General features: G+C 38.9%; 1 protein-coding gene across 2 annotated transcripts in view; it reads right to left on the minus strand.

Annotated features, from left to right (window-relative positions):
• Window positions 1-1387: 1387 nt before the first annotated feature.
• LOC138976007 (protein hobbit-like) overlaps window positions 1388-23122 on the minus strand; it is a 138413-nt gene continuing 116678 nt past the window's right edge. For both annotated transcript variants that reach the window (XM_070348798.1, XM_070348797.1), the window contains 11 exons: window positions 20361-20432; window positions 19521-19601; window positions 17742-17794; window positions 16855-16969; window positions 16377-16561; window positions 11469-11597; window positions 8917-9056; window positions 8000-8071; window positions 6329-6469; window positions 5257-5367; window positions 1388-4842 (listed from right to left, as the gene is read on the minus strand). In XM_070348798.1, the coding sequence (XP_070204899.1) occupies window positions 4786-4842; window positions 5257-5367; window positions 6329-6469; window positions 8000-8071; window positions 8917-9056; window positions 11469-11597; window positions 16377-16561; window positions 16855-16969; window positions 17742-17794; window positions 19521-19601; window positions 20361-20432 (1156 nt within the window). In that variant the 3' untranslated portion in view covers window positions 1388-4785. The remainder of the gene's footprint in view (window positions 4843-5256; window positions 5368-6328; window positions 6470-7999; window positions 8072-8916; window positions 9057-11468; window positions 11598-16376; window positions 16562-16854; window positions 16970-17741; window positions 17795-19520; window positions 19602-20360; window positions 20433-23122) is intronic.

Below are 23122 nucleotides of genomic sequence, written 5' to 3' on the forward strand. Positions count from 1 at the left end.
AACTGAAATGTGATGCTTAAGCATGCAGACTGCAATATGTGCATTAATAGTGGAGTTTGTTGTTACACGTACAAAAAAACATGAAGCATATGTGACTAGAAAAGGTTTTAAATCTCTTCACATAACAAACAAATCCATGCAACAAAGTAAATTTGATAATCTCTAAACCTGCAAGCAAGTGCAGCACCATCTGATCACAACACTGTTAAACACTGTGACCCATAAGTTACACAAACCACCCTAGACTTTGCCGTCATTTCAGCCGATCTGCCGAACTTTTGCCCAGTGGGAAAAAGAAGACGTCTAGGATGTCCAATTGCCTCAAACATAAAAAAATTGTAAAAATATGTTCGGCCATTTAGGCAAATTTGCTGATTGAAATAAATCCCAGCAACATCTGAGAGTTATACATTCTTTCTTTCTTTATTTGGTGTTTAACGTCGTTTTCAACCACGAAGGTTATATCGCGACGGGGAAAGGGGGGGTGATGGGATAGAGCCACTTGTTAATTGTTTCTTGTTCACAAAAGCACTAAAGGGTTCTACATAGTCGTACATAGAACTGTGTTAAAAAGGGTGCAATAGGACTAAAAATTATAAGCAAAAACAAATCACTCTAACTATAAGCATATCTTATAATTAGTAAAGCTTCTAGTACTAATATATTTATTTAATACACTGTTCCACTTTTACATTTTGCAGATACAACTGTTCAACTTACACATTTTGCAGATACAACACAAGTAGAAAAGGAGAGAAAATAAAATGTCTTTGCATGGCAAGCACATTGTCTGAGATTATTCTCATAGGCTCACACACAATTATCTTATCAGCAGTCATAAACCTGCAACTACTTCACAGAATCAAACTCGTAAATGCTATCATTTAAATACACTGATACAGGGATTTCAAACACGCTTATCATGATAAATTGTTCCACTCTGAGGGCATAATATATTTAAGTTAATGTATCTGATCTAATCCTTTGGAATCTTCTTGATCCTGTATACATATTCAGTATAAGAAACACCTCTTTTTTTAATCCCTGAAGCAATCTTAACCTTAGCTTAGCTACAACACAAAAAACAAAAAATTTGAAACAAGACAAAACAAGATTGGTATAAATAATTCCAGGTACCTGCAAGCACTACAGTGGAGTCCGGGTACAACGAATCTCAAGGGAGATACATTTTAGTTCGTTATATCAGTAATTCGCTGTAGAGTTTTCAACCCTAAATGGCCTCAAGACAAGTTTTCCCAATCACCTTCAAATGATCGTCCCATCGATCTTTCCTTGGAGAGTACAATCTCTGCATGTTTTCAACAGCTTCATAATATAATCCATAGAGAGAGGCAAACTAACAGCGGGAGGTGCATGAAAAGCATCAGTTTTCACGATAAAACTTTGACTCGCTCATTCACGGGACATAACTGCACTCCGGACTGTCCACAGTGTTGAGCAATTTAGGAGACTTCACTGCCTGAGGAGAGTATTGATTCAAACGAACGCGTGGTTCTATATCGCGTCACTCGGTCACGGATCGGAGAAAACAAAAAAACAGTTCCAGATTTCGAAACCATGTTTGTCAGCCATTGTTTTTAGCAAGACAGACCACATGTGCACGAGCTTCGCTGACGTACATCGCAAAATGTCATGACGTCACCACAACTTTCGGTTTTGGTTCGATCTGTTCCGTGCACCTCCCGCTGTTAGTTTGTTCAGAGTTCGCTCATCACGCGATGTGCACTTGTGTTTGTGTATTTTTGTCTTTGGAGACAATTATTGACATCAGTTCGTTGTAGCCTTGTGACTTTTAGAGACAAAACGGCTCTGGGGCGATGAAAACGTGTTTGTTAAAAGAGGGGTTCGTTATGCAAATGAGTTCAAAAGGTTCGATGTAGCCGGAAAGTAACAAGTAAGAAATAGAAGGCTGTCTGCCGGGAAATCAATGGCAGTTTGTTAAAAGAGGGATTTCGTTATACCCAGGTTCGTTATAGCTGGACTCCACTGTACATGTAACATGGCAGAGGCACCCTACTGCAATAACAGCATCAACAGAAGAGTGTCTTGTAGAGAGAATTTTGTCCAGCAATTCGGAGACAGACGTAATGAGTAAAACAAGGACGTAATAGAATTGTACCTGTACATTGTAGTTCAGTCTTCTTTCTCTTGTCAGTCACATGGCTGAGATTTAAAGAGCAGTCGAGTATTTCTTTGAAAGCATCATGTAAAACAAAACAAGCTCTGGCCTACCATGCTGAAGTGACAAGTAAAACTTACAACTGGATACTCAGATACACATGGATAATATAGGCCCCAGCTTTTTTAAAGACTTGCTTTTTACAAAATCTACTTGGACAGTTATACAGTACCTGAGATCGATAAGTAATCAGAATAAAAAGAGATAGAGGTAATGAGTAAAAGGATTCTTAGACAGACATAGAAAGTTCACACAGACACAATAATTAATGCATGTCTAAATTTGATTTAATTCCAGTAAAATCACTTTGATGCTTGTGATCTTCAAATTTCTAGACAATATTGCAAAGCAATAATTGCACCACAAAGCATCTCTGTCTTTACAAAAACAAACACAAAAGGTACGTAACTCATTGAGATAATAGACCAACCCAATGTATTACACCAGTGATTGCTCATTGTAAAGACAGTAATAGTTGCACATACCAGGAATTAATCTAAAAAAAAAGTTGAAACTTTCCCCTGCCTTCTATTAAAATTCTATTGTCATGATTAAGTAACCATTCAAATTTGTTCAAAAAAACAAGGTCCCAACAGACGGTGAAAATATAAATTGAGGGTCCTTAATCACAGGTTTTACTATTTTTAAACAGAAATGAATTTTACAATGCAGGCATTCTGTGCTATACACAAATATACAGCAGTATTCATATTTCTGTCACATAGATACATCAGAATAAAAAAAAATCACCACATGTGTACATTTCTTCGTTTTGGCTCACTTACCATGCCATTTCATAACTGCTCTCATAACTTCATCTTCAGAATAAAATCAGCTAATCCAAACAAATCAAAATTTGCCAATATATCTATGACTGCAGGCCAGTGAAAAAATGATATGCCAATTCTTCATTTTGTAAACCCTATTCAGGGGCGGATCAGTTCATTTTATGGGGGGGGGTTTCCAAAAGTATATTGTGAAGATATGGGTGTGAAGGCGCAAAGCGCCGAGCCGACGGCGCAAAGCGCCTAGCTTGCTAGAGGAGTCCGGGAGCATGCCCCGGCCCCCGGAAAATGTTGAAAAAAAGGATGCAAAATGGTGCAATCTGGTGCATTCTGAGGATGATCATTACCAGTTTCAGGCAGCAGATTTTGTCACTGATTAATACCCCAAAAATTGAAACTCAACCCCAAAAAACACACACAAATATTTTTATTTTTTGGCTGGGGGGGTCCGGAAACCCCAGAAACACGGCCCCCCTCGTCCGCCCCTGCTATTACTGAAAATTTCAAAATAGATCAGACAATTGTATCTATTGCATCCGAGTAATGTGAAAGAAAAGAATTGTCCCACAGAAAACAAAACAACACTCTAGTTTTACATTTCCTATGAATTAAACTACCAAAAAGCTTCTCCAGAAAACAGAATGGCAAAAATTTTCTCTTAATGCCAAAATAAAAATATACAATCTAATTCACTGCAATCCATAAATAGAACACTGAGTTTTCTTCATTAACTCATTGTCTCCCAGGTACGGATATATCCGTACCCACTCATATGGCTATATCTGACCAGGTATTGATATATCCGCTCAGACTGTTAGCTTCAGTCACTTCCTGTAACGTCCATCTAACGCCTGCATTCCAGCGTGTTGATACACAGTTACTACACAGTTTCTACAATTCTGAGTGACCTGCTGCAGCACAGCTGGTCTCGGTTAAAAAAAAACTTGTTCAACATAGGTGGGGTAGAAAGTGTTAAAATGTAACAAACATTATGGTTTCACAACTTCAAAACAAATACACACACAATCTAAAAATGCCACAAAGATTTTTTTTATCTTAAAACAAATCAATTTTCAACATGGTTTCACAATTCCTGTTGATTTGATTGTTATAAGAAACGTACAACACACAAAAATCTAAAAATTCAAATAATAATCACAGAGAAGAACAGCACCAGTGTGAGATAGTCTCTGGAAGTTATCACAAAGTGTCACCCTCAAAAGTCTTTGAAAAACAAACAAGACATGGGGTAAGATGCATGATGGACCTGTGCATCATGAGGACAGCCGTCTTGCTGCTAAGATCTCAAAAATGCAGAAATCGGAAGGATTACATTTCTCCATGAAGCTAGCCCCTGCTATTCTGTTTTTCTCACTTCCTAAGTCATAGACAATGAGTTTTTGTTGACTGTAATGTAATTATCGCAAGCCATATGAATCTAGCACTGCCTATCCTGATTTTCTCACTTTCTAAGTTGCAGGCAAGAAGTTTTTTGTTTGTTAAGAGTGATTTATCGCAAGCTACTGTGGATAAACAGCTATTGATTCATTAACTGACAACGACATCATTCTTGAAATGCAGAGAGGCATGAGTTTAAAGTTGTGATTGGCTCATTTATGATTATCTATTACCATATTTGATGTCTCCAGCAACACCTTTATCAACTAATCGTTTCAGTATAATGGTCTTGCGATAATCATCAACCCTTTACAAAACAGCACCAGTAAGAAGTTGAGTTATTTGGCACAGCTGACATACTGGAATTCTCTGAAGGGACAGCCTTGCACCAGAACCCCTTTTTCAAGACTTGTGTGACTTTGAGAAGAAACCTTTCTTGGACGGCTTGTCTTGGCCAGCCTGCAACACAGAACAATAGCAAATTCATTTTGTAAAAGAATTTTTTTTAAACCAAGAATGGTAGGTAATTAGAGCGTTTATTATTGACAAAACAAAACCATACATTTACTAGTACGTCGACCCAAAGGTGTTTGAAGTAGACACACAGACAGACACTTATGAAACAGATAAAGAACTTATCTGAAGTTCTTGAGGCTTGCTTACAAAATGCCGGCGAGGTAATAAATTAGTAATTGATCCAGTAATAATCCTGTGTATCCGGAACAACATATCGAGAAGCTGCGACCATAGAACAAAGGCTCCCAAGAACATTTTTCCTCACAACTTAAGAGAACGCACAACCTACCAGAAGTTTGACTTGGCTCCGTAGAACATCTTTGCTCACAAGAAAACAGAAGAGAACACACAACCTACCAGAAGTTTGGCTCCCAGCAACATCTTGGCTTTGTCTTGCTCCTCCTGAACGTCAGTGACTAGCGGCTCCTCGGTCAGCCGTGTCCTCATGTGCAGCTTCTGCTTGATGGCCTGTACACATACATTGACATCTCAACAACAACAACAACAACAACAACAACAACAACAACAACAACAACAACAACAACAACAACAACAACAACAACAACAACAACAACAACAATAACCTCTTTTTTTTGCTTCGTCCATTTTGAAGCAAAAACCATTGAAAGATGTGTCACAGTACAGCTTACCATCAGTTGTTGTCTGTTGTGTATCTTGCTTGTCCACGTTAAAGACCAATGGGTTGACGTTCTTGAGAATATTTTGTATTTCAGGGTTCGTACAGGTTTTTTTCTCCTAAAATTCAAGGGTTTTTTATGGGCTCTCAAGACCTTTTGAGGAAAAAAATCAAGCACCCTCTTTTCTCTTAAGTTGGCAATGCAACACTTCCAGATGACGATCAAGTGTGAGGGGCATCAAAAGTACACTTTTGTTGGTCTCCCTGCACACAGATTTCAATGATTGAAGGGACTGTAGCTTACTGTTTAACTTTTGCCTTGCGGTTTTTAAAATAATGAAACCTTGCAAATCTCTACTGCGGGTGGTTGGTCTGTAGTCGGTCAGCAATATTTGAGTTTTTAAGGACTTTGAATGACTTAAAAATGACCCCTCCAAATCCAAGCACTTTCAAGGAAACCTGGTATTTAACCAAAGCAATAAATAATTTAAAGATGTCCCAGATATTATTTCATTAAATTAAATGCAGACAGCAAGTTCTACCCTTCAAATGTACGCACAATCTCTAACGTAAAGTCATACTTTGAAAAACAATAATGTAAAAACAAAGGAAACAGCTGATGTCGTGTACAACTTGCACAGTGACAGAAGAAATGAAAATCATGAATATATACCAGAGACCCCCGAAATGGCAGGGTAAAAACAATCATACACGTACAAATCCATCCGTGCAAAATTTGAGTGAAACGTGGGAGTTTCAGCCCATGAATGAAGATGAAGAAGAAAAAAATACCTGAGAGAGCACAACCCGCTTGGCCACGTTCTTCATGACGATGAAGAAGTCGAACCAGGTCCAGATACAGTTGTGGTACTCCACTGTGGGCAGCACAAAGTTGAAGTCGTGGACGTCCTCAATGTTCTTCTCCTTCTCTCCCTGAAAACATCAAACTCACATCTATTTTCTCTTCTTTTCTTCTTGTTGTCTGCACTGTTTTGTTTTTATTTCACACATAGAACGTGTTACTTGTGTGTGCTAGACTACTAGAACACTTAATTTGCAGAGTAGTCATGGCCATTGATTAGGTGAGACAGTTTGACCGAATACAGCTAGAATTTGCATAATCTGGAACTCCCACCTCTAGTTGTATTACAGATGTAGATCACACTGATCTTTCAGTCACTGAAGCCAATTCAAGTCAAGTTCTGACATTCACTTTGAGCTACTCTATCCACAAATCTGCAGTCAAAGAAAAAACATAGAATAAAATAAAATACAAATAAATGAAATAAAAAAAATAAATAATTAAAAATGAATAAAATAACATAAATAAAATAAAATAAAATAAAATACAATTAAATTAAATTAAATTAAATAAAACAAAAAACGCATATAATGACTGTAACTCATAGCAGACCTAATTCTGAGGAGATTCAATCTAGAGAAATGAGAGTAATGCTTTTATCCCCGAGTACGCTAGTACTTGGGCTCAGCAGACTTTAATTGTGTGTCTGTGTGTGTGTCTTTCTCCACTTAACAGCTTATTGCTGGGAAACTACTGGGCGCAGTTCGTTCAAAAGTTGATACACTAACTTGATAATAGGTCCGATTGATCGTATTAAAACTTCATAATGTTACCTGGGACCTAAATGCGAAATAAACCACAAAAACGACTTGGCCGTAGGAGGAGTTCACACCGGCGGGGCAACACGCAGCCATTGAGCTGATAGAACAGCCGAACGCGTCACACAAAAATACGTCATGACAAAGTTACACGCAAAGCGAAAGAGACTTTGACGTCATTTACTTTTGTTCGGAATTTTCCGTCTGTTCCTAGCTTGTCAGTGAAGACCTGACGTGAGTAAGCTTACCCAAAACGTCTTTGTTCTCTATTCACATTGCAGCTGTGAAATAATCAGTCTTGTGTCTCGGTCGTGTAGGTACAGAGTTTGCTTCTGCAATCATTGTGTTCGTGTTGATGACGGCTTCATAAGACAAAATAATAAGCGAATCTATCGCGAGGAAGACGTTTATGTACAAATCACCGAACCCAACCCATTTTTTGTGTGCATTTTTCTGAAGAATAAACTGCATGTGGTTAATTTAATCCGTTTAATGCTTGTCGAAACGAGCCATAAGGCTTTAGAATAAAATATTTCACGCATTGCTTGGCCATCTGATCACAGATGAGGTCGCAGTTTGTAGGTTGAATCTATGAATCGGCCAGAGATAGATCTGCATTTCTGGTCAGAAACCAACATTCACACCACAGACATTCCAAACATTTATATTTATTGAGCGAGCCAGTCTGAAGAGTACTCGGGTCCAGCGCGAGCGTTTTTTTATTAATACATGTGTTCATAGACAACGGGTGCTGTCCATTACTTGGAGGTGTCCTCTGCTAAGATAGGTCTGTACATCACAGGTACTGCTGTATCAGTGACATGTGTGGTTTAAAGTGCTTACCTTGTAGCTGACTCTGGCTTGCACCTCTGGTATCTTCACATACAGGAATGTGTTGTTCTTTGCTGCTCTTTCCTGTAACATAGCCATGAAAAGTGAACACATTTTAGATCACAATCTCTGGTGTGCAAATATAGTGAAATACGACACGACACAAAGTACCTGAAGAAGAAGAACACAAATTATAATGCTCTACAATATCAACTCTCTCTTCTCATTATTCACTTCCCCTCCTCTTCAAACAGTTACAGAGACACACACAGACAGAGACACACTAACATGCATGTTTGCACATACATGACTATTCTACTAGTTATGAAGTTGTTGGTTTTTTTTAAATCAGGGATCTGAGCAAAGTTAAATATAAAATACAGAGAAGTTGACATTACTCTTGAGTCTCTGTCATACATCATTTCAAACCATTCTAAACATTAACAGTATTGGCGCATGGTCCAAATTTGCTAGTTTTCCGGAAAGCTATTTCTCTCGTTTTCTTGTTCACTACACCAATACCGTCAAGCATGACTTCTTACCAATGCCATCTTCTTCTCATTAGTAATCTGTTATTGTTTATATATAGAGAAAATTGTGTGTGTGTGTGTGTGTGTGTGTGTGTGTGTGTGTGTGTGTGTGTGTGTGTGTGTGTGTGTGTGTGAGTGTGTGTGTGTGTGTGTTGGTATGTGTTTGTGTGTTTGCGCATGCATGCATGTGTGCGTGTGTGCATGTATGTCTGTGTGTGTGTGTGTGTGTGTGTGTGTGTGTGTGTGTGAGGATCTCTGTGTGTCTGTGCGTAAGGGTGTGTGTGTGTGGGTGGGTGTTGGTCAGTCTGTCTGTATCTGTGTGTCTGTAAGTATACATACACAGTCAAGCAAGTGTGCGTTAGAGGCAAGGGGAGGCAGAAGCAACGGACAGACACTTACTCTCATTTTGTGAATTTCATCAGCACTGCTGAAAGACTGGATTTTCCTCAGAGACGAAAGACTTTGAAACTCCTTCTCCTTCTCTTTCTCCTTCTTGCTGCTCCTCTTGTCTTTCTTCTTCCCTCCTTCCAGGTATTCATCTGAAAACCACATGAACACCTGTAGCATAAACGCTGTGCAGGCATAGACAGGAACCATTATAATGGGACTTGCTTTTCAAGATCCCTTATTTTAAGACCGCCCTCCTTTTAAAATGCTTTTTTTTTCTAAATGTCTGTCAATTATGTCTGTAAAGCTACTTCCATTTCAAGACTCTCTCCTTTTTAGATCTGATTTGTGTGTGTGTGGGGGGGGGGGGGGAGCTAGGTGGTCTCATAAGAGGGGTTCCACTGTACCACACCATACATTCCATGGTGTAACAGAGCACAGACAAAGAATATCCCAGTTCTTATGCTCAAAGATAGAGTATCCTAGTTCTCATGCTCAAAGACAAAGAATGTCCCAGTTCTTATGCTCAAAGACAAAGAATATCATAGTTCTTATGCTCAAAGACAAAGAATATCCTAGTTCTCATGTGCAAAGACAAAGAATGTCCTAGTTCTTATGCTCAAAGACAAAGAGTATCCTAGTTCTCATGCTCAAAGATAGATCTAGTATCCTAGTTCTTATGCTCAAAGACAAAGAATATCATAGTTCTTATGCTCAAAGACAAAGAATATCATAGTTCTTATGCTCACAGACAAAGAATATTCTAGTTCTTATGCTCAAAGACAAAGAATATTCTAGTTCTTATGCTCAAAGATAGAGTATCCTAGTTCTCATGCTCAAAGATAGATCTAGTATCCTAGTTCTCATGTGCAAAGACAAAGAATATTCTAGTTCTTATGCTCACAGACAAAGAATATTCTAGTTCTTATGCTCAAAGACAAAGAATATTCTAGTTCTTATGCTCAAAGACAAAGAATATCCTTGTTCTTATGCTCAAAGACATTATGCTCAAGACAAAGAATGTCCCAGTTCTTATGCTCAAAGACAAAGAATATCATAGTTCTTATGCTCAAAGACAAAGAATATCCTAGTTCTCATGTGCAAAGACAAAGAATGTCCTAGTTCTTATGCTCAAAGACAAAGAATATTCTAGTTCTTATGCTCAAAGACAAAGAATGTCCTAGTTCTCATGCTAAAAGACAAAGAATATCCTAGTTCTTATGCTCAAAGACAAAGAATATCCTAGTTCTTATGCTCAAAGACAAAGAATATTCTAGTTCTTATGCTCAAAGACAAAGAATATTCTAGTTCTCATGCTCAAAGACAAAGAATATCCTTGTTCTTATGCTCAAAGACAAATAATATCCTAGTTCTTATGCTCGAAGACAAAGAATATCCTAGTTCTTATGCTCAAAGACATTATGCTCAAAGACAAAGAATGTCCTAGTTCTTATGCTCAAAGACAAAGAATATCCTAGTTCTTATGCTCAAAGACAAAGAATATCATAATTCTTATGCTCACAGACAAAGAATATTCTAGTTCTTATGCTCACAGACAAAGAATATTCTAGTTCTTATGCTCAAAGACAAAGAATATTCTAGTTCTTATGCTCAAAGACAAAGAATATCCTAGTTCTTATGCTCAAAGACAAAGAATATTCTAGTTCTTATGCTCAAAGACAAAGAATATTCTAGTTCTCATGCTCAAAGACAAAGAATATCCTTGTTCTTGTGCTCGAAGATAGATCTAATATCCTAGTTCTCATGTGCAAAGACAAAGAATGTCCTTGTTCTCATGCTCAAAGACAAAGAATATCCTAGTTCTCATGCTCAAAGACAAAGAATATCCTAGTTCTCATGCTCAAAGACAAAGAATATCCTAGTTCTCATGCTCAAAGACAAAGAATATCCTAGTTCTCATGCTCACAGACAAAGAATATTCTAGTTCATATGCTCAAAGACAAAGAATATTCTAGTTTTCATGCTCAAAGACAAAGAATATCCTTGTTCTTATGCTCAAAGATAGATCTAGTATCCTAGTTCTCATGTGCAAAGACAAAGAATATCCTAGTTCTCATGCTAAAAGACAAAGAATATCCTAGTTCTTATGCTCAAAGACAAAGAATATCCTAGTTCTTATGCTCAAAGACAAAGAATATCCTAGTTCTCATGCTCAAAGACAAAGAATATCCTAGTTCTCATGCTCAAAGACAAAGAATATCCTAGTTCTCATGCTCAAAGACAAAGAATATCCTAGTTCTCATGCTCAAAGACAAAGAATATCCTTGTTCTTATGCTCAAAGACAAAGAATATTTTAGTTCTTACGCTTGAAGACAAAGAATATCCTAGTTCTCATGCTCAAAGACAAAGAATATCCTAGTTCTCATGCTCAAAGACAAAGAATATCCTAGTTCTCATTCTCAGACAGAATATCCTAGTTCTTATGCTCACAGACAGAAGATCCTAGTTCTCATGCTCCAAGACAAAGAATATCCCAGTTTTCATGCTCACAGACAGAAGATCCTAGTTCTCATGCTCCAAGACAAAGAATATCCATGCTTACCATCATCCATTTCAATGTTCTTGTCCGGGAAAAAGAACTGCATGACGGCCTTGTAGAGCTGGTAGGTCATCTGGATCTGAATGGGGGCCACGTTGATCTCAAAGTGCTCCTTCACTGGTATCCCGCCCACTGCAAGAAGAAGAAACTTTAATCACTTTGATTTCATTTTCGGTCGACACATCAAATGATTGATTACTGTATAAAATACATACCTGAGCATGATCACTTTACTCTCATTTCCATTCAGTAGGGGAATAGAATTACAAATATTTGACAGTCCATAGGTACATGTAGACTCGATCAGGCATGAAATCATAAAATTGGAGGAAAAAAAGGTCTGAAAACATGTTCCCGGAAAAAGAATTCTTCAAAATTCTGCTATCTTGGGATTGCAAAAATAATCTCTGGAGCTTTGGAAATATCGAAAGTCTGCAAATTGGCCAAAAAATCTCATGCCTGGGACTACATCCATTCTTGTACACCTAAAAATTCACACAAAGACAGCGACAAAAGTCAACACTCAAGACTGTGGACATGATTCCCTCATCATACCGACCCCACATCACAGGTGTAGTGGAACAACCTAACAACCTTCAAAAATCTGGTCTTAAAATGGAGGAAGTCTTAAATGGGGGGGGGGGGGGGGGGGCATAAAAGGGGGATTTCAATATACCATTGTAATACAGTGGAACCCCCCTTTTAAGACCCCTCAATTCAAGTCTTCCCCCCTTTAAAGACCTTGTTTTCCCAGACTTTCTGTTCATAACCTCTGTAAATTTACCCCCATTTTAAGACCCTTTTAAGGGGGGACAGGGTAGGCAAGCACTTTTTTTTTTTATTTTGGAAACAGCTTGCTGCTTGTTTGATTTTTGCAAGCAGAATAACCTAATTAAGGGAAACCATTTTAAATTTTGAGTGAAAAGCAATTTTTGGGGGTTTTATTCACCAAAATGTGAGAAAAACGTTATAAAATGTGCTTATTTTAAAATGTTGCAGTTTGTGAACCAGTGCATGTTTTGATCCAATTTTTCTTCTTTGCAGCAATATGTGTGTGTTTAATAATTCTGTGTATCGAAAAGCATTTCTAAGCAATATATTATTTTAATTTAGCATTTTCAGTTACCGGTTCAGTTCTGATAAGAAAAATACATGAAATCCTAACTGTCAGACTCATAAAAACCCAACCAATGCACTGAACTCTTATTCCATACACAGAACTGATGCTGTACAACTCATAAACAACATATACAAAAACTGAACAAATCCATCAAGCCTTTCAAAAGTTGCAACATTTTAATTGTAGCGTTTTGTCTGAAAATTACATTCAGAGAAAACAGCATTTTAAAGATTTGAACCAGTACATAAAAAAACCAGTAGCACAGTGCACCCTGAATTCATATGTTTTTATCAGAATGACCACTTTACTATGTAGGGAAAAGGATTTGACAATCAAATTATCAGGATTTTTTTTATATACATCATATGAAAACAGCCATCTTTGTTTGTACCGATATGAAAACGTGAATCAGAACCAAACTGTCAGACTCATAAAAACCCAACCAATGCACTTAACTCTTATTCCATACACAAAACTGACGCTTTACAAATCATAAACAACATAAACAAAAATGAAACAAATCCATCAAGCCATTCAAAAGTTGCAACATTTTAATTACAGATGTTTGTCTGAAAATTACATTCAGAGAAAACAGCATTTGAAAGATTCCAACCAGTACCTCAAACTAGTAGCACAGTGCAGCCTGAATTGATATGTTTTTATAAGAATAACCACTTTACAATGATGGGGAAATGATTTGACGATCAAATTATCCAGACTTTTTTTAAAAAATCATTTGAAAACTCATCTATGTTAGTGCAGATATGAATCAAAACGAAACTGTCGGACTCATAAAAACACAAGGAATCCACTGTATTCTTATTCCATGCACAGAAATGGTGCTTCACAAATCATAAACAACATATACAAAATTGGAACAAATCCATCTTGCCATTCAAAAGTTACAACATTTTAATTACCACATTTTGTCTCAAATTACATGTAGAGAAAACAGCATGTAAAAGAGTCTCACTAGTACCCCGGTAAACTAGTACCACAGTAGAGCTTGAATTAATGGGGTGTTTTTTTTTAACCAGAATAACACTTTAACTATGAAGGGGAAATGATTTGATAATCAAATTATCAGATTTTTTTGATTTAAAAAAAAATCATATGAAAACATTAAAAAAGTCAATTATCTGTGTTTGTGCTGATATGAAAATATTGATCAGAACCAAACTGTCAGACTCATAAAAACCCAACGGATGCACTGATTTCTTATTCCATTGCATAGAAATGATGCTTCAGAAATCATCAACAACATTACATAATTATATATACACAAATGGAACAAAGCTATCAAGCCATTCAAAAGTTGCAACATTTTAATTACAGTATTTCTGTGCTCAATCCTAACACTGCAGCAAATTTCTGTAAAGCTGAATGTCCCTTTCCATGTACCAACATGGTCATACGCGGATTATTTAAAATGCAACTTTACCACCCGAAGCGTTGCAAACACCGGGAGAAGAGTAAACAACTGCAGACTTGAATGGACACTCATATGCACTCCAGATGCAGGGCCTGTGCAAATCCTTGGGCTGATGCATCACCTTCTTTCATAATCAGACTGCTATCAGACAAGCATTCAGTACAGGATATAGACCTTTCAGCAATAGATTGAGCTGATCAATGTTGACAAAAGCCCAACACATGTCAGCGGAGTGACGTTGCACAGTACCAGTATCCATATCTGCTTGTGATGGGTCAGAAGATGGCAAAGTATCTGTATCTTCTTATGGTTGGTCAGAAGATGGCAAAGCTGATGTTTCTGCTGTGGAAGAGGGTAGTTCCGGTTTAGCAAACTTTTCCATCAGGTCAATCTTTCTCCTCGCTGCCACCACAGGAGGACTGGCTCTCCCCTTGCTCCAACCTAATAAATACACAAACACTGATTTAATATTTGATACAACTGTCCATGGTTTTTGTTTGTAATAAGCTGCAAATTTTAAGACTCAATATAAACGTCAACAAGTGCTTGTACTTTATTTTGCAAATGACCATGTTACATGGGGTGTACCTCAACTTTTTGGCTAGGCTGGTAAATCAGAAATCCCAATCAGCCCCCAACCACTGAACCAGGCGGGTTTTCTTACAACCACCTCAGCGGCTCGTACCCACATATGTCGGTTGACGAACACACACACACACACACACACACAAAAGACATTCATTAATTGGCCCCTATCACAAAATGTACATGTCAAGTTTACTATGGGATTTGAGTAACCACACAATCACATACACACAGGAACTAATACTGAAACTAGCTGAATTATTTTCTTTCTTTCTTTCTTTCTTTTCATATTTTTCTTTTAAAATTAATTTATTTCATCACACTTGCTATGTATTTGCTTGTTTCTTGTCTGTTGTCTGTTTTGTGTGTGTGTGTGTGTGTTCTGTGTGTGTGTATACATTTTCAGATTTCCTAAACCTAGCACTGTTTGCAGGTGATCTTTATGCTTTTGATTCATGAGTTGCATCCCCAGTCCTTTAGTTTAACTCTTTTTTTTTCTTTGGTGAAGTAAATTGGATCTATTTTTTTTATTCCTTAGTTAATGGAAAAGATTTGACAACAATATTGCTGTCAATGATAGGTTGGTCAGCCATGCTGGTGTAAACCAATCCTTTAGAATTAGAGAACGCTCTCTAGTAGGGTACTTATTTTCCTACGGTCAATGACCAGAAACAGAAACTGTGTCAGTCGTACATCGCTCAGATGCTGCTTCTCAGTTTGACCCCAGACAAAGAATACTGATGACATGTTACACCATAGTAAGCTCTCAAGGACTGGCCAGCGAAGAACAATAAAATAGGGGTTGTGAAGACGATATGACAGAGATGATCGAGGGAGGGAGGAAGGGGGGGGGGATGCGGCGGCGGCATGGTCAGTAAATTGGATCAAGAAACCCGCAAAATACTTCAGACACAAACTGTTTATCATTTACCTGCAAACCCTAACACATTCTTACAACAACAACAACATAACGATGTGCAATAAATCACGTTGTCAAACAAACAAGATCGAAAAGAGAAAGAAGCAAAACCCACCTCGTCGAGTCAAGAATCTTAGAATGTCGTCTGCTTAAATACGATCATGTTGGTTCATTTCGGAGTGTTGTTACTTCCTTCTACTGTTCGCTGCTGCTAGTTCATCTTTCTCTGATGTTTCTTGCCACTATGTCGAACATTTCCAATGTTAGGGTTGTTCTCCGCAGCTCAAAACTTTGAAAAATGCTGCTGAATCGGTGAAAACGTCATGGATTTGTTGACACCGGGGGACTGATAAGTTGTCTACTGCGCTTGCGCCAAATGCCTTTGACCTACATATATTTGCATATATTAATTCCGGGGTTTCGGTTGGAACGGATTCTCTCTCTTTGTGCCTATGTCAACGGAAATTCCCCAACGGTGATGACGTCATCTTGAAGAACGGAAATTTCCACACAGTTTGAACAGCGAAGGGTCATGTCATGTGCGCACATTTACCAGCACGGAGTATCCAAAGTTGACCATTTTTTCGATTTTTTTGATAAAACACAGACAAAAACAACAAAACATCGGTTTGAAAATGGTTTTATTTACATGAATACATGTCTAAAATGACAAAAGCAGATTATTGAATGCATTCCAGGATGTTCAAAGGTGTGAAAAATGCAACAACCCCAAAAAGGTGTTAGTATGAGACCAAAAATAACTCATTTTGCCTACCCGGTCTGCCCTTAAGACCCAAATTTCTCAGATTTTTGGAGGTCATAAAAGGGGGGTTCTACTGTACCAATCACACTCACCTGGCGGGTGTTCACTGCAGAAGATCCTAAGCAGCATCTGCCTGTTTTCTCCGTCCTGGCTCAGTGGGTCGCGTGGCGTCAGCACCTTGTGGTAGAAGTTGTCACTCAGCAGGTTCTCCATCTTCACCCAGCCCAGCTCCAGCTGATGTGTCCAGGTGTTGTCGTCACGATTCGCCTTGGTGTACCTGTCCGTCAGTTGAGAAAAAAATAAATGAATATCGATATAGGTGAGAAAAAATTGATATTGATATAGGTGAGAGAAAATTGATATTGATATAGGTGAGAGACAATTGTGTGTGTGCGTGTGTGCATGTTTGTATGTGCGTGTCTATGTGTGTGTGTATCTGTGTGTGTATCTGTATCTGTATACATACATGCACGCATGCCTATAATGTGCTTGCCTCCAAGCATGCATGTGACTGTCTTGTCTGTATCTCAACAAACTAAAAGTGAAAACTGTCAAGTAAAGTTCACTCACACAAAGTTTCTGAGCTCTGTCTCGGCAATCCCACAATGCCCATCTCTCTCTGTCAGCCGCCATTTCGCGTACTTGAAGCAAACTTCATTCCGCCTAACTACATGGGCTTGCTGGGCTGTTCAGAATAAATGAAAGCAAGTAAATCAATTAACTTTAACAACAAGCTTGAGAGCCAGATTAAGGCATACATGATGCATGAAACATATGTAAATGCATCAACAAATGCATGAAACATCCATTCCATAAATCCATCATGATCAAATAACTGTGGAGCTGTTCCTCCGCTAAAAAAGAACAATAACGTTAAAGATTATGAAGCACTCCCACTGTGGAGAAATCAATACAAATAAAGAAACATCCCCGAAGCAAAAAAATTTTTTTTTAAGCGCATGCTGTAAACTGTTTTTCACTAATAAAAAAAATTAAACGTCTCTAAAATGGAATTCTTTCTGTGCAACAATTGTTTCACATCTCCATCTTCATATAGATAGCAATGTTTGTTTGTTTGTTTGTTTTGTACATGTGTGTGTGTGTGTGTGTGCGTGTGCATGTGTGTGTGTGTGTGCATGTGTTTGTGTGTGATAAAGTTGCTTATCCCATTGTCACCCACTCATATGGCTCTATCTGACCAGGTACGGATATATCCGCTCAGACTGTTAGCTTCAGTCGCTTACTGTAACGTCGATCTAACGCCTGCATTCCAGCGTGTTGATACACAGTTACCACAATTCTAAGTGACCGCCTGCAGCACAGCTGCTCTCGGCCAAAAAAAACTTGGTCAACATAGGTGGGGTAGAAAGTGTTAAATAAGGTATTAGTGTATTATATTGTAATGTTTTCCTCCCTGAAGCCTCCCCTCCAACCATGACATTCTGAAACATACTTACCTTTTTCTATTTTCAACTGTGCTTTCATCTGCAGCTGGCTTTCATTGTAACAGCTGTAAAACAAAAAGACAGACAAGTAGAGAAGACTGGCACACTTTGATTTGATCTGTATTATAAAAAAAATTGTCAATGTAAGAGACATCAGTGATGGTGCTAGCTATTGGACACCCACGTTCAAATACAAATTCTGGCTCCCACAAAAACGGGTCGATCAAGCTGTTTCTGTAGGCCATCAAATAAACAAACAACACACAGATTTATAGCCCCATAGTTGCAAAAAAGAAAGTCTGTCAAATGAATCTATGAACCGGTAGTTCTGACTAGTTTATTTCACTTTCAGTAATTTTAGACTGTAAGTGGTAAATGGTCTGAAATTCCAATTTAATATTATACCTCTCAGCACAAGCATGGTCTACCACTCCAGTTTAAAGTGAGCAATGCATCCAATACAATGGGTCCTCCCTTGTAAGACCCCATAATTGGGCGGGGATGTAGCTCAGTCGGTAGCGCGCTGGATTTGTATCCAGTTGGCCGCTGTCAGCGTGAGTTCGTCCCCACGTTCGGCGAGAGATTTATTTCTCAGAGTCAACTTTGTGTGCAGACTCTCCTCGGTGTCCGAACACCCCCGTGTGTACACGCAAGCACAAGACCAAGGGCGCAACGAAAAAGATCCTGTAATCCATGTCAGAGTTCGGTGGGTTATAGAAACACAAAAATACCCAGCATGCTTCCTCCGAAAGCGGCGTATGGCTGCCTAAATGGCGGGGTAAAAACGGTCATACACGTAAAAGCCGTGGGAGTTTCAGCCCATGAACGAACAAACAAACAAACAAACAAACAAACAAACAGACCCCATAATTTAAGACTTCCCCCAAATTAAGATGTTTATTTGTCAGAGTTTCAGTTCATAACATCTGCAAATGTACCTCCATTTTAAGACTTCCTCCTTTTTAACCCCTTCATTGCCACAGTATAACAGCATTTTGGTATTGCTGTGTGCCAGGGCAAAATTTCGCTTTCTTCGGTAGGTTCACTAATCTGTTCACTGCTCGATCATTTATTGAGATATCTCTTAGATCTTTGGCATGTGTTTTGCTTATACCCTTGGCTATTATAGGATGACATGATCATTGGACTTTACATTGTTTGTGATTGTTATAGTAAAAATTGATATAATGACCATTTTTGTCAAAAATTAGTTTCCGGACTTACACACACACACATTGCAGCACGTAAAACCACACAAAACACTGTTAAAACTGGTGTCAAACATCAGGTACTCACATTACAGCCCATAAAAGTATTCTTCTGTGTGGTAATCCATAAATCACTTCTTGTAGAGCTTCCAGAACACTGTATCGCTTGAAAACAGGTCTACGAGTTGAGGTCCGACTTTCGGCCGCCATTGTGAATGCTATAGATCGGTTCTACATTTCTAACACAGTTTTCACCACGTGGTACTAACTTATCCGAACGGTCTATGGGAAAGAACTGTGTTTAGAACCCCTACAAGTACTTGGACAGTGGTTACCTCCCATTTAGTTTTCAGAAATGTCCTGAAATGTTGCTGACGCAAATCCCACGTACTAGGTACGGTTATGGGCGTACGACAAACCGAAAATGACCACGTACCTAGTACGGGGTGGGCAGTGAAGGGGTTAAGACCTGATTTTCTCATTTTTTTGAAGTCTTAAAAAGAGGGTTCTACTGTACCATAAAACAAAAAATTCCTCAAATCTTATGTCATGCCTACTAATGGCCAAGAATGTACCTCCTTACCTGATGCGCATGGAGAGTTCTTCGTTCTTGTTGTTAATCCAGTTCTTGACTTCATCCATCTCTATGTCCAGATACTGCATCCTGCAATAAGAAAATAAAAAAGTGTTGTTCAGCATCAACATAAAATGTATTGAATGATTTACTACAACATACATTTGACTGGATACTGTCACAAACAACTGGCAAGAAAAGACACAGCTGGCTTTTGAAAACCACTCTCCATCCTAATCTGAAACGAGTTTACCCAAGTTCTTGTGGACTAAAGACTTGTTGACCAGTATCTGTAATAATTGCTTTCATGTACTGAACATGTCTTTTTTTGTCTTATATACATGCATAATATCCTTGTGTTCTGTGCATTGCATGACAAAATGTAAACAAACTGCCTGAATAAAACATGTTGAAGAAGAAAATAAAGGCAACAACATACACATGCACACCCACACACAGACAGACACACCCACACACAGACAGACACACCCACACACAGACAGACACACCCACACACAGACAGACACACCCACACACAGACAAACACACCCACACACACACAAACACACCCACACACAAACACACCCACACACAGACAAACACACCCACACACAGACAAACACACCCACACACAGACAAACACACCCACACACAGACAAACACACCCACACAGACAAACACACCCACACACAGACAAACACACACACACATGCACACCCACACACAGACAAACACACACACACATGCACACCCACACACAGACAGACACACACACACACACACATGCACACCCATACACAGACAAACACCACACCACACACACACACACACATGATTCTCCATATCTACCTGTCCTCATTTTCGTGCATCTTTGCCACATAGAAATCTCGTTCCAGTTTTCTCAGGTCCTGCACCCTCTCTCTGCAACACAGCACAACACAGATTCTCACTTCATTTGATATGTTCGTGAATCGTGGTTACGTTGAAGTAACAAAACAAAAATACAAAAACAAAAAAACAGATTGACTATTCCTTGCAAAACTTAGTACACTTCAATTGGCTATATAGAGATCAACCGGCAAGAGTTTAAAGGACCATAACAGGCTCTTTTTAAGGTCAGATAAAGCAGTTGGGGTTGATTTAATGATACAGGTAAGCATCTACAGATGCAAAAACCGATCAGTAAATCTCAGGTTTTGTGTTGCATCAATCTAATTTTACACAAAATGCATGCTCAAAAAGCGACCAAATTCGTCTGCTACGCGAGACTTCAAATTCCCCGCGGCGGCAAGCCCTTGGCTGTGACGTCACAAGGGGGAGCCAGAAGCGAAAGTAGCAACGCTCGGTGTGCGTCTTTGCTGCAGCTGTGGATGCGCGCGTGCTCCCGACATCATGCCGAGAGAGTGTGCTGCTGCCGAATGTTCGGAGTTGCAAAAAAAAGACTCAGGCTTGAGTTTTTATTTGTTTCTACCCGACTGGGTAACAACTACAACGACGACAATAACACTGACAACAACTCGAAAACCAAGAACAACTACAATGTCAACAACAACAGCTTTACACTGATAAACTGTAGGTGGAACACGATTGATTTGACACGTTACAACCTTGATTTCATCTACGACGACGACAACAACAACATCAACTTAAATTCGAGAACATAATTATACGTCTCCAACAACATAGCCAACAACAAATCCGATAGAACTTCAACTACAATCACAACAGTGATCATGGGCTGCCTAATCTATTTGTTGAGTCTGGCAGACATTTTACTTCTACCCTTGAGAGAGAATGTTTTTTCCTCGTACACTTTGTGCCTCAAACCTGACTAAGAGGATACAATTCTACATTAATCCCCGATTATCAACCAAATAGGTGGGACACTTCCGTCTCAACTCGAACGCCGCTGTAAGAACGATCTCCAGTATAACAGACGCTGATAACGATACAGCTATCTGCTCGCTCCTAAGCCACTCCCCCAGCCTGTATGTCTACACACTGGCACCAATTAAACCTCCAACTGAGCTGTTAACCCGTGGTTTGTAAAAATTTAAAAATATTGTACAAATTACGTCAAACCTAAATCCGCGATTTGTAAAAAAAAAAAAAAAAATCTCTATTCAGCCTTATTGTCCCATCGCTGGGAAATTCGAATCGCTTCCTCCCAGTGGAAAGTTAGCAGCAACAGATTCGCGCTACCCCATAGTCAAGGGATCCATTAGATTTGTTTTTCTTTCTTTTTCCATTTCGTTATTTTCCTTCATCGCTGGCGAATTCGGATCGCTTCCTCCCAGTGAAAAGTTAGCAGCAACAGAGTCGCGCTTGTGGTCCAAGTTGTGGAAATTTCCAAGTTGTGGAATGTGTCCAAGTTGTGGTATGTGTCCAAGTTGTGGTATGTGTCCAATATGTGCAATGTTGTGGTATATGTCCAAGATGTGGAATGTGTTCAAGATGTGGTATGTGTCCAAGTTGTGGTATATGTGTCCAAGTTGTGGTATGTGTCCAAGATGTGGAATGTGTTCAAGATGTGGTATGTGTCCAAGTTGTGGTATATGTGTCCAAGTTGTGGTATGTGTCCAAGATGTGGAATGTGTTCAAGATGTGGTATGTGTCCAAGATGTGGAATGTGTCCAAGATGTGGTATGTGTCCAAGATGTGGTATGTGTCCAAGTTGTGGTATGCGTATAAGATGTGGTCTGTGTCCAAGTTGTGGTATGTGTTCAAGATGTGGTATGTGTCCAAGTTGTGGTATGTGACCAAGTTGTAGTATGTGTCAAAGACGTGGTAATATCGTCATATCATGTGTCCAAGTTTTGGTATGTGTCCAAGTTGTGGAATGTGATGGGACAATAAAGAAATGGAGAGAAAAAAATCTAATAGATTCACTGACTTTCGGGTAGCGCGACTCTGTTGTTTCTAGCTTTTCACTCGAAGGAAGCGACCCAAATTTCCCAGCGAAGAAAAGGAAGAAAAATCCCATAGCCCTTGGCGCGCAGACCCTTGATTTTAACTCCAAGGCTCAAAACTGTAAGGTTCAGCAGCTAAAGTTGCTTCTATGAATACGGCTTCTGACGTCATCGAAAATTTTACCCAGAATTCACCACTTCCATACTCTCGCGGACGTTCGAGATACAATGGCCGCCAGATCGGAACGCGAAAACGCTTTGCTTCAGCCACGAAATTCGTCGGATTATGGCCTAAACGATTCCGAAATAAACTAAACCCTGTGAGGGAAGGTGAGAAAACAATTTCCTACGGCATGCATATGTCTGGTTAACCTAAGTCACGCCAAAACGCAAATAAACGCGTTTTTGACACCAAAAATAGCCTGTTGGGGTCCTTTAAGAACTTTGATATCATGGCAGAAGTTCACAGGTTTCCAAGAGTGAAATGTGAAAAATCTGCTGGTTATAATGTTTTCGGAGCCATGATTACCATGAAATAATCATTTCTCTTCCTCAGTTCTGACATTATATAGAATGCTCATCAAATTGAAAGATATCTTTTTTTTTCATTTTCATTACAGCAGTCCCTGCAATATACGGCCCCCGGCGTGAGCGGACACCTGACATGTACGGACACATTTGCTCGGCACAGAGTGTTTTCCT

Source organism: Littorina saxatilis, linkage group LG9, assembly GCF_037325665.1.
Source record: "Littorina saxatilis isolate snail1 linkage group LG9, US_GU_Lsax_2.0, whole genome shotgun sequence".
NCBI lineage: Eukaryota > Metazoa > Mollusca > Gastropoda > Littorinimorpha > Littorinidae > Littorina > Littorina saxatilis.